This window comes from Gobio gobio (genome assembly GCF_949357685.1).
Source record: "Gobio gobio genome assembly, chromosome: 22".
NCBI lineage: Eukaryota > Metazoa > Chordata > Actinopteri > Cypriniformes > Gobionidae > Gobio > Gobio gobio.
The window spans coordinates 18,144,442-18,157,607 of record NC_137118.1 but is presented as its reverse complement, the minus strand read 5'-3'; the positions used below and the strand labels follow the sequence as shown (position 1 = coordinate 18,157,607).

At 39.1% G+C, this 13,166-nt stretch overlaps 1 protein-coding gene across 2 annotated transcripts; it reads right to left on the bottom strand.

Annotated features, from left to right (window-relative positions):
- Positions 1-16: 16 nt before the first annotated feature.
- hvcn1 (hydrogen voltage-gated channel 1) lies at positions 17-3,782 on the bottom strand. 2 transcript variants are annotated; one of them, XM_079804652.1, is made up of 6 exons: positions 3,552-3,782; positions 2,406-2,613; positions 2,208-2,312; positions 1,849-2,080; positions 578-690; positions 17-501 (listed from the first exon to the last, which is right to left on the bottom strand). In XM_079804652.1, the coding sequence occupies exons 2-6, from the start codon at positions 2,583-2,585 to the stop codon at positions 445-447; spliced, it is 687 nt and encodes a 228-aa protein (XP_079660778.1). In that variant the 5' UTR covers positions 2,586-2,613; positions 3,552-3,782; the 3' UTR covers positions 17-444. The 2 variants fall into 2 exon arrangements, with proteins under 2 accessions (XP_079660778.1, XP_079660777.1); XM_079804651.1 differs by having other exon boundaries at positions 2,406-2,633; positions 3,552-3,657.
- Positions 3,783-13,166: the final 9,384 nt, after the last annotated feature.

Below are 13,166 nucleotides of genomic sequence, written 5' to 3'. Positions count from 1 at the left end.
CATTTCATATCTTTTTACAAAACAGTATTTATTGCATAGCTTTCAGTTGCACAAACACATTGACATTTATAATGAGAAAAACATTTGAGAGAAAAGTACAGTTCATAGATAAAACAGCAATACTTATGATTTTTGGAAAATAGTCATTTAGAAAAGAAAAATCAACCAATCTATTAAGTTTAAATGTCCACTATACCTTGTGCGGTTTATAGATTTTCTTTGTTTTTTTATTTATTTGACCTACTTGGGTCACTGGCTTTAATAACCATCTGCCCTTATTTGTGCCGCTAAAGATCTGCCAGGGAACAGAGATTGAGATCGTTGAGGGACAATAAACACGTCACACTGTAACATGACCTTCACATTCCATATGGAATGAATAGACATGATTAGTCTTAAGCTCTTTCTCATTTTGTGATGAGTATAATGAATAACCCTGGAGCATCAAAACTCAATGCTGTGCTGTTTTAAGAGCACACGAAGCCTGACGTTTTCTTCGTCCTGTAGAAAATTTTAATTAATTAATTTCATAATTAATACAATTAATCCTTACTAATGTTAAAGAAGAGTTACTCACCATTTTTGTGTTCCGCTCTTGAAGGTCATTGATTTGATGGACAAGGTTTTCATTGATCGTCTTTAGTTTCTGAACTTTGTGATGGGCACGATTTTTCACCGACATCAAGATACCTATAAGAGAGCAAACCAGAAAGAAAAGACAAGAACATTTTTAAGGGAATAAAATGCAATAGTGGGTTCCAGAGGTATAACAACTATATATTTTGTCTGTAGAGATATATATTTTTTTGTGATAATGTACATAAACACAATCAATTACTTAAGTAAAATGGACCAAGTACGGAACCTTGGTGAACCCCCAGGCTCAGATTGTGAGCATTATGGAAACAATAATTACTGATTCCAGCAGTTTGGTAAGTTAAAGCCACAATATGTAATTTTTTGCTGCGAGAGGTCGATTATTCAAAAAAAAGGCGTAGCTTGATGACACCTTGATTTCGAGGAGCTTTTATTATGCCACAGACGACCGCTTCCGCTTCCGGTCATGTGTATATGGGGTAAAGCAGCTATGTTTTATTATATTAGACACATTTGAGTGTGTTAAAAGTTATAATGCTACTCTGTGCGTTCACTCAGCGGCTAATATGAGACACTTGTTGCACACTGCAGATCAATATTAGGCATGGTAAAACATGGTACTCATGGTAAATCAAGAAAATTAGATTTAAACAATAAGAGTAACTGTGTTGAGCTATATAACAATGATTAGTTTTCTAGAAAATGAATGTCTCCAAACATAGATAGATTGCTCACCTGTCTAATAAAACACATATTATTAAGCGTCTGGTGTTTCTAAAAAATAAAACCGGAAGTCGAGGGTAATGGGGGTATAACGTCATCGATAGGCGACGCACAGACACGGCCCATCTCCTGGTTAAAATTGCCTATTTCTATGGATTTAAACATTCTTGGAAACATTTGGGATAATGTAATATATTACATTGTTCTAGTGGTTTTTGGATATTTTGATCCAAAAATCTAACATAGTGTCCATTTAATCACACTGAAACATTTTAATGACTTTCAAATGTTTTTCACAAAAGGATGAAATAAGGATGAAAAATGTATTTCTTCATTAAAGATTTCAAGCACGCAGTCTTGTATCATACTTTCATATTTTTTTAAATCCAAATTGAAGTTTGTAATATTCTGTTGTTCTTTTTTTAATCCCTAAAAAGAAAATTAATGGGAAAAACACCTCCAGATCCAGGGTACCTGAAAAGTAAGCGATTACTTCGCTCTATTGCTGGGTAAAAACCATTCCCGTACCATTAATGATCCTGGCCACTCTCCACAGCCTGAGCAAGATCAGAAGCCCCATGGCATCAAATGCATCTTCCTTTGAGATATATACAATATCCAGGATAAAGGATACCACCACCACAATCCCATCAAACACCTCAAACTTATGGTGGAGGAATTCTAAGCGAAAAGCATAGATTTTTCCACACAGCTCCACCATGAAGAATGTGAGAAGGGCGAGGCTGAGATAGTGGAATACCTGGAATGATGATGGGAACAATTGGATAGCGGATAAACACAATAATCACTGACATGTCATGTTTCTGTTGACACATGACACATTAAATCCACATTTTGTGCAGACTGGGCTTCTAAAGTGGACTCACCTGCGGGGCGATTCTGTGATGGTCTGCTTGAATGATAGACAAGTCAATAAGCAACTCGCATAGAACGAAAATTGCATCCAAGACGACCAAGCACACAACCACAATCTAATCGACAAAATAACAGTCCAAAGTTACGTTCATTGATGTAAACAAAATGTTATACATTCATATACATATATCAAGAGTGTAAGGATTTACCTGAAACCTCTCTGTTCTGTAGAGGCGGCTTAGGGAGTCCCTGAAGCTGACCTGCTCCAAGTGCTGCCCTGTGGCGAGCTCCAAGTCTTCACTGGCATCGTGTGGTTCCTCGTCATGCCACTGGGGGGCGGTGTTTTGCACATCGCCCACCGCGGTGAAATGCTTCAAATAACGGGACATTTTCCTCAGGGGTCACATGAGTTGAACGCTAAACAAACGGAACAGCACCTGAATGTGTATTTAATTAACATATTCAGTATTCAGATTTGTGAACTTTTCCTCAAGTCATTATTATTATTTTAAAGTCAGTTTATGTAAGTTAGGCACAATCTTGTTTTAAACAAACTATAACATTTTACTCTAACAATTAAAATACAATTCACTGACTAACAGGGCTAATTGTTGTCATAACCATCCCAGGCGTGATTTAAGCAACATTAAAACATTATTAAAATATTAAAATATTAATATAAAAAAGTATTAAATATAAAGTATTAAAATATAAAGCTATACATGTACACGGTAACATGCAGAAAAGGCAAATATTAAATCATGAATCATAGATATTGGTTTCATTGTACCCAACAACAATTACATACCATTTTAATGATACAGTTTGGATGACTGGATTCACAAAGATTAAGAAGCAAACAGGTTAATCGGATCTAAAATACTCTATGCATAAATAACAGCAGTTCAATAGCCTACATTATCGCCACTTTAAATGGCGTTTCAGTATTCAAATCTTAGGCTTGAAGAAAAGTTTTCAATGCCACCATATACAACAAAAATACAGCATATCTGACTGAACAAAATGCCAGTATGAATCTATTGTCTGCCTGTTATGCGACACTGACTCCTCGATAGGCATCATAAAACACACACTTTTCATCCGTGACAGCTTAACTCGTGATTTCCTGCGACATTCGAACCTTTAAAGTCAACGAAATTTTCACGTGCACTGTTTACGAGTGACGACAATTACATTTAAGACAATAATCTATTCATTTAAATGGTTGATTTCACTTGAATACGACAGTGACATAAATTACACATTTTGTCAGATTATTCAGTCAACCAGACTATTTAATGCGCGCTCAGTTTAAAATGAACGAAAAGTTACAGTGCAACAAAATGTATATTTACCAGTTATGTTGCTGGAACGTTGTGGCTAACCGCTAACGCAGCATTTTTGTTTTTCAGGAGCAACAGTCCGGATTCTGTGAAAAACTTTGACCCTAAACTCCGCCTCTACTACAGTCACGAACGTGATCCTCTGCACAGAATGCAGTCTGAAGGAAGTGACATGGAATATTTTCCCAAACCCTTGGACATAGCATAGGGGTATGCACAGGACTGCCACTGGCTTTATGTACTGAAACATTGATTCATGTCATTTATAATTGAATTGAACACGAATTTGGATGTTTTAATGAAAAGTTAAAAATGTTGAAGAGATAGATAGATAGATAGATAGATAGATAGATAGATAGATAGATAGATAGATAGATAGATAGATAGATAGATAGATAGATAGATAGATAGATAGATAGATAGATAGATAGATAGATAGATAGATAGATAGATAGATAGACATATATTAGACAGATAGATAGATAGAAATATTAGTCAGACACAGACAGATAGATAGATAGATAGATAGATAGATAGATAGATAGATAGATAGATAGATAGATAGATAGATAGATAGATATTAGATAGATAGATAGATAGATAGATAGATAGATAGATAGATAGATAGATAGATAGATAGATAGATAGATAGATAGATAGATAGATAGATAGATAGATAGATAGATAGACATATATTAGACAGATAGATAGATAGAAATATTAGTCAGACACAGACAGATAGATAGATAGATAGATAGATAGATAGATAGATAGATAGATAGATAGATAGATAGATAGATAGATAGATAGATAGATAGATAGATAGATAGATAGATAGATAGATAGATAGATAGACATATATTAGACAGATAGATAGATAGAAATATTAGTCAGACACAGACAGACAGATAGATAGATAGATAGATAGATAGATAGATAGATAGATAGATAGATAGATAGATAGATAGATAGATAGATAGATAGATAGATAGATAGATAGATAGATAGATAGACGGAGGGACGGACGGACGGATAGATATAGAAATATTAGACAGACAGATAGATAGACAGACAGACAGATATATTAGACAGACACAGATAGACAGACAGACAGACAGACGGACAGATAGAAATATTAGACAGACACAGATAGATAGACAGACAGATCGACACAGATAGATAGATAGACAGATAGATAGATAGATAGATAGATAGATAGATAGATAGATAGATAGATAGATAGATAGATAGATAGATAGATAGATAGATAGATAGATAGATAGATAGATAGATAGATAGATAGATAGATAGATAGATAGATAGATAGATAGATAGATAGATAGATAGATAGATTAGACGGACGGACGGACAGACAGACGGACGGAGGGACGGACGGACGGACGGACGGATATAGAAATATTAGAGAGACAGATAGATAGACAGACAGACAGACAGACAGACAGACAGACAGACAGACAGACAGACAGACAGACAGACAGACAGACAGACAGACAGACAGACAGACAGACAGATAGATAGATAGATAGATAGATAGATAGATAGATAGATAGATAGATAGATAGATAGATAGATAGATAGATAGATAGATAGATAGATAGATAGATAGATAGATAGATAGATAGATAGATAGATAGATAGATAGATAGATAGATAGACAGACAGACAGACAGACAGACAGACAGACAGACAGACAGACAGACAGACAGACAGACAGACAGACAGACAGACAGACAGACAGACAGACAGACAGATAGATAGATAGATAGATAGATAGATAGATAGATAGATAGATAGATAGATAGATAGATAGATAGATAGATAGATAGATAGATAGATAGATAGATAGATAGATAGATAGATAGATAGATAGATAGACGGACGGAGGGATGGACGGACGGATAGATATAGAAATATTAGACACACAGATAGATAGACAGACAGATATATTAGACAGACACAGATAGACAGACAGACAGACGGACAGATAGAAATAATAGACAGACACAGATAGATAGACAGACAGATCGACAGAGATAGACAGACAGACAGACATATAGATAGATAGATAGATAGATAGATAGATAGATAGATAGATAGATAGATAGATAGATAGATAGATAGATAGATAGATAGATAGATAGATAGATAGATAGATAGATAGATAGATAGATAGATAGATAGATAGATGATAGATAGATAGATAGATAGATAGATAGATGGACGGACGGACGGAGGGACGGACGGACGGATAGATATAGAAATATTAGAGAGACAGACAGACAGACAGACAGACAGACAGACAGACAGACAGACAGACAGATAGATAGATAGATAGATAGATAGATAGATAGATAGATAGATAGATAGATAGATAGATAGATAGATAGATAGATAGATAGATAGATAGATAGATAGATAGATAGATAGATAGACATATAGACATATATTAGACAGATAGATAGATAGAAATATTAGTCAGACACAGACAGACAGATAGATAGATAGATAGATAGATAGATAGATAGATAGATAGATAGATAGATAGATAGATAGATAGATAGATAGATAGATAGATAGATAGATTAGACGGACGGACGGACGGACGGACGGACGGACGGACGGACGGACGGACGGACGGACGGACGGACGGACGGACGGACGGACGGACGGACGGACGGACAGACAGACAGACAGACAGACAGACAGACAGACAGACAGACAGACAGACAGACAGACAGACAGACAGACAGACAGACAGACAGACAGACAGACAGACAGACAGACAGACAGACAGACAGACAGACAGACAGACAGACAGACAGACAGACAGACAGACAGATAGATAGATAGATAGATAGATAGATAGATAGATAGATAGATAGATAGATAGATAGATAGATAGATAGATAGATAGATAGATAGATAGATAGATTAGACGGACGGACGGACGGACGGACGGACGGACGGACGGACGGACGGACGGACGGACGGACGGACGGACGGACGGACGGACGGACGGACGGACGGACGGACGGACGGACAGACAGACAGACAGACAGACAGACAGACAGACAGACAGACAGACAGACAGATAGATAGATAGATAGATAGATAGATAGATAGATAGATAGATAGATAGATAGATAGATAGATAGATAGACAGACAGACAGACAGACGGACGGAGGGACGGACGGACGGACGGACGGATATAGAAATATTAGAGAGACAGATAGATAGACAGACAGACAGACAGACAGACAGACAGACAGACAGACAGATAGATAGATAGATAGATAGATAGATAGATAGATAGATAGATAGATAGATAGATAGATAGATAGATAGATAGATAGATAGATAGATAGATAGATAGATAGATAGATAGATAGATAGATAGATAGATAGATAGATAGATAGATAGATAGATAGACCACGCCCCCTGGATATCTGATCAGCCACTCTAAATATGAGCTCCTGAAAATGTTTTAAAGATTAAGCCAAAAAGTGAGACAGAGAATGAGATAACAACAACAAACAAGTAAAAACAACAGAGGAACAACTTGGATTCGGGTAAAGACAAATTTTTCTTCTAGAAAATACTTTTTAATCAAAGAAATAAGACTGGAACCTGTGGATTAGCATCTGGCTGCTGGATCACCACTCTATCACCTAACTGCAGATTTCCCTCCAAAACGCTCAAAGATTTTTTAAAGGAACTACAGCTGAAAAACATCCCAAAATTGTTGATCTCCAGTTACTAAACAGAGAGGTGAGCTCTATCTGCCAAAAAACTTGGACAAAAACTGTATATTTTGATGTTATTCTAGTAAAATCCCTGATTATTACAAGCTAAAAGCTAAAGCTAGCTGCAGTTTTGGCTCAGTGCCCAGTCTGATCACCATGGCGACCCCGGCGCACACAGAGTGCAGGGAGGTGTCTTACCCAGAGAAGTGCAGAAGTGTGCAGGCACGAAAAAAACACAAGGAGAAAACTCTCAGAGACAACCCTGATCTCCTGTATGCTGACTACATTCAACTCAATGGGAAAAGAATCAAGAACAACCTCATCTTCTACACCACTCTGATTACCGCATGGAAAACAGCCATCTGTGAGGAATACAAGCACATTTATAAAGAAGGAATCGGACGAGGTGGAAGGTTAACTATATGTAAAGATGAAATGCTGGACAACGACAACCCCATTCTCACCATAACCTACTATACTAAAGGCACCTTCCTCCTGCAAGGCAATGAGGCAAGCCTGAACTTATTCGAGGAGATCTTCCCTCTGCTGAAGGCCAGAGTAGAGGAGGAGAGAGATGAGCCTCATGCAGACGGCACAGACTCTGAGGAGGACGGCCCAGCGATTATTTCCCCTCCCCCATCCGACCGTCGACTGAGAGACAGTTTAGCTTTGCTGGAACTGGACTTCACTGAATTCAGAGAACACACTCAAGTCAAACTCTCAGACACACACAACACAAACATTTACATCCAAGAGCTCAAAGATGAACTCAGGCAGCTGAAGAAAGACACCAACTCCTCCATCACTGAGCTCACAAGAGCTTTCAGAGAACTGCGAGAAGAAAACCAAACTCTCCGCATGCAGATATGCAAGCTAGAGGAGGACAAAGAGAGAAAAGAAGAGAACCTCTCTAAACAGCTGCAAGAAATGAGAGAGCAGCTACAGGAAAACAGAAAAGACAACACACTTCACTGCAGTACAGCTACTACTACAGACAGCGAACCTACCACAAACACACAGACACCTGCAGAAACACAAACCTCCCCTGCCCACCCTACAGAACCTGATCCAGATGTTCTCCTCCTTATGGACTCGAATGGGAAGTTTGTGGACCCACAGAAACTCTTCCCACATCAAAAAGTCACTGCAAAACGATGCAGCACAACAGGCCACGCCCACCAGATCATCAGAGACTTCACAGGACACCCCTCCTGTGTCATAATCCACACCGGGACTAATGACCTTCACTCGCTGCGCAACAACATGGCTGAAGCTGTCAGGAAAATGGCAGAATTCACCAGCAAAAAGTTCCCAGAATCCCGAATTGTAATCTCTACACTTCTCCCACGACACGACACACCACCACACATCATCTATAGCATCAATACTGAAATTTCCCGCAGATGTTCTGCACTCCCAAACGTACACCTGGTCCACCACCACCACATCGGCCTCCAACACCTATATGATGGCCTCCACCTACACAAAGATGCAGTGCGTATTTTTGCAAAGACCCTAAAAGATGCAGCCCTGGGCCGTAGCCCAACATCACTGAGACACCTGCTACCGACTCCAGAACACCACCGGCCCATTCACCCCTACATGCCCAGACACACCCCTCCGACCCCGGTGAGGAAAGACATCGGCTGGACGAGCATCCCACGTCGTCCAACACACCCACAGCCACCTATGGCTCACTACACCCCTGTAAACCTGCAGTCACCAACTTCACGTCCACCTGCCGACCATCAAGCCGCCATCAAGAAGAAGAAACCAAAAAACCCCACACACCCACACCAAGAGAAATCCCTGCAACCGAGAGCACAGAGCTACGCTGAAGCTGCAGCCCGGCCTCCTGCTCCACCCTCCACCTCCACCCCTGCCAGTGAGCTGAGCCAGATCAGAGAGATGCTGCACACACTGTGCAACCAGCTCCTGAACAGATAAGAGCTACATTCACAACACAGTGCTCTATCGAGAAAAAAAAAAAAAAAACAAAAAAAAAAACAAAGCAACAAAACAAAAACAAACAAAAAAACACGTGTACTAATGTAATATTCCTGCAATGTATGTAGCTACATTAGCTTCACATGTTATATTAGTTAAATTATATTAGTTATTTTCTCTGTCTTACCAAATAGGTTTATCTTTAAAAATACTAATGTGTTCATTTCAAATAAGTTGTTGGAATATTCAGGGTCTTCATTCTTCGACATTTGGTTCTAAAAGCACAGACCCAGAATTTCTTAAAAATATCAAAGATGCCGATATTATAATCTTGACTGAAACCTGGTGTCGAAATGATGCGCTTACCTACTGTCCCTCAGGCTACTATGAAATAATTGTACCCTCAGTAAAATTAAGTACAGTCCATCATGGACGAGACTCGGGAGGAATTCTGGTGTGGTACAGGGAGGATATGGCCAAACACATTTCTGTTATTACAGTTGGAAAGTTTCATTGCTGGATAAAACTTAACAACCAAATTGGCATTTCAAACACAGACACATATCTCTGTGCCATCTACATTCCCCCAGCGGATTCCCCTTACCATGATGAGGAATACATGCACAACATCCACACAGAAACCAGCCATTTCCAGGCCCAGGGAAATGTGCTGCTGTGTGGAGACTTTAATGCAAGAACTGGATCTGAACCGGATAACATAGATCCAAAGGGCAATGAATATGTGTTTGGTCACAACCCCCTGAGTCTCACAAAAAATCTCCCACCAAGAAACAACCTTGACCAAACAGTGAATAAAAACGGTAGAGAGTTAGTGCACCTCTGTCGAGCCTCGGGCCTGTACATCCTCAACGGCAGGATCAGAGGGGACTCTTTAGGGAGGTTCACGTGTTGTTCAGCTCTTGGAGCTAGTGTAGTTGACTACGCCATCACTGACATGGACCCATCCTCCTTCAGTGCATTCACTGTCAAACAGCAAACTCCGCTTTCTGACCATAACCAAACTAACATTTATATCAAAACACACAATATACCAGAACAAAACAGGCTGGAAACCTGCAAAATGCATCAGGTCCAGCAGAGATACAGATGGGCTCAAGACAGCCCAGACAAATTTATTCAAGCCCTAAATTCGGAAGAACTAAAAAAGCTGATAAATACATTTATTACTACAAAATTCGAAACAACCAAAGATGGTGTGAATTCAGCTACAAATGAAATCAATTACATATTTGAAAAAGCAGCATATAAAAGTGAATTGAAAAAGAAAGGCAAAAAATATACTAAAAAAACACAAAAAGATGAAAAATGGTTCGACTCAGACTGCAGAACATTAAGAAAACAACTTAGAAAATTATCAAATCTGAAACATAAAGAACCAAACAACACAGACATAAGATCTGAATACTGTTCAAAACTAAAACAATACAAAGACACAATTAGAGTGAGAAAGCAACACCATCTGACCAAAAGTTTACAGGAAATAGAACACTCAATCAACAATAATCAGTTCTGGGATATGTGGAATAATCTGAGCACAACTAAACCACAAGACCTACCAATACAAGATGGAGATATCTGGACAAAGCATTTTGGAAAATTATATAAAGAAATCCCACCAAAACAACTCAATGACAATTATAATCTGATCAAACAAAATCTACAAACTTATGAAGAAACAATTAAAAATAATCAAAATCCACTTGACTTCCCAATTACACACGAAGAATTGACAAACAAACTCAAAAGCCAAAAAAGTAAGAAATCTTGTGGTCCTGACAGCATCCTGGGTGAAATGCTGAAGCACAGCACACCTGAGCTGCAGGCGGCTGTGCTCAAACTATTCAACATTGTACTTAGTTCAGGCTGTTTTCCTGACATCTGGAGCCAAGGACTTATAACCCCAATCCACAAAAGTGGAAATAAATTGGACCCTAATAATTTCAGAGGCATTTGTGTGAGCAGTAATCTGGGGAAGTTATTTAGCAGTATTTTAAACAATAGAATTGTAAACTTCCTTAACGAGCACAATGTCCTGAGTCCGAGTCAGATTGGCTTTCTTCCAAATCACAGAACTACTGACCACATTTACACCCTACACACCCTAATCAATAAACACGTAAAACAGACCAAAAATGGAAAAATATTTGCATGCTTTGTCGATTTCAAAAAAGCATTTGATTCTATTTGGCACAACGGATTATACTACAAACTTTTACAAAGCGGTGTAGGGGGTAAAGTTTATGACATCATAAAATCAATGTATTCGAACAACAAATGTGCAATACGAATTGGCAACAAACATACAGAATTCTTCACTCAGAAGAGAGGAGTGCGGCAGGGCTGTAGCCTGAGTCCAACGCTGTTCAACATTTACATTAATGAACTAGCGGTGCAGCTGGAACAGTCGACAGGCCCTGGACTCACTCTAGGAGACGAACACATCAAGCTCCTGCTGTATGCAGACGACCTGGTGCTGCTGTCACCCACTGCACAGGGACTACAGCAGCACCTGGACCTGCTGGAGAACTACTGCCAGAACTGGGCCCTGGCAGTGAACCTCACAAAGACCAACATTATGGTCTTTCAGAAAAAGCCCAGATGTCAGGAACACAGACACCAGTTCAGTCTAGGCAGCACCGCCCTAGAGCACACGATGCAGTACACTTACCTCGGCCTGGTCATCACTGCATCGGGGAGTTTCAGTATGGCAGTGAATGCTCTCAAAGACAAAGCTCGAAGAGCTCTATATGCCATTAAGAAAAAATTCCAAAACATTGACTTACCAATTCCAATCTGGTGTAAAATATTTGATAGCGTGATTCAGCCCATAGCGCTGTATGGAAGTGAGGTTTGGGGTCCACTCAGTGATCAGAGCTACACTAGATGGGACAGACATCCAACAGAAGCCCTACACACAGAATTCTACAAACTCATCCTAAAAATACATAGAAAAACACCCAATAATGCATGTAGGGCAGAATTAGGCCGATTCCCTTTGATTATTAATATGCAAAAAAGAGCCCTCAAATTCTGGATGCACCTAAAAGCAAGTCCCACAGAATCGCTACATTTTAAAGCGTTACAAACCCAAGAACTGAACCCCGACAAAAGTCCCCTCAGTCAGCTGGTTCTGAGACTGACTAACCCGACTAACCCTACTAACACTAACCAGTCTCAGACCAGCACTGCTTCTCACACAAACATCAGAATAAACCAAATTATCAAACAATCTAAGAATACATATCTGGAACATTGGGATCAGGAAACTAAATTACAAAGTAAATTACAATTCTATCGAACTCTAAAGTCAAATTATGAATTGGAAGAATATCTCCAGAGTGTCAGAGACACAAAGCAGAGACGGATCCTGACCAAGTACAGGCTCAGTGCACACAGTCTGGCCATCGAGACGGGCAGACACAGAAAGAGCTGGTTACCCAGAGAGCAAAGGGTGTGTGTTCACTGTAGGACAGGAGAGATCGAGACAGAGACGCACTTCCTCCTTCACTGTCAAAAATACATGTCCATAAGAGACCTCTACTTTAACAAATTGAATACATTAATTAAGAACTTTACAGCCATGACTGAAGTAGAACAAATACAGATAATATTAGGAGAGGGACATACAGCAGCACTGGCTGCGAGATACGTATGTGAGTGCCACAGCCTGAGAGACAGCAGGTGAATGTGTGTGTAATGTGTGTGTGTTGCGTCTGACCTCAGTGTGTTTCCCTATTGTCCACCACAGTGACCCTCAGTACATGTGAGTGTATATATATGTTAAAACACTGTGGTATCAAATGTTCTAATTTGTTACACTGTTAATTTAAGTTTAAGTTATGTTGTAATATTTTCCTCTATTATATTGATGTTTATTATCATCATTAATATTA

Excerpts from the sequence above, each read along its gene's own strand:
- hvcn1 (XM_079804652.1), bottom strand. The coding sequence starts at position 2,585 with ATGTCCCGTTATTTGAAGCATTTCACCGCGGTGGGCGATGTGCAAAAC. Across the intron at positions 2,313-2,405 it reads ACAGAACAGAGAGGTTTCAG|ATTGTGGTTGTGTGCTTGGT; the intron begins GTAAATCCTTAC and ends TTTGTCGATTAG. Across the intron at positions 691-1,848 it reads AGTGGCCAGGATCATTAATG|GTATCTTGATGTCGGTGAAA; the intron begins GTACGGGAATGG and ends GCTCTCTTATAG.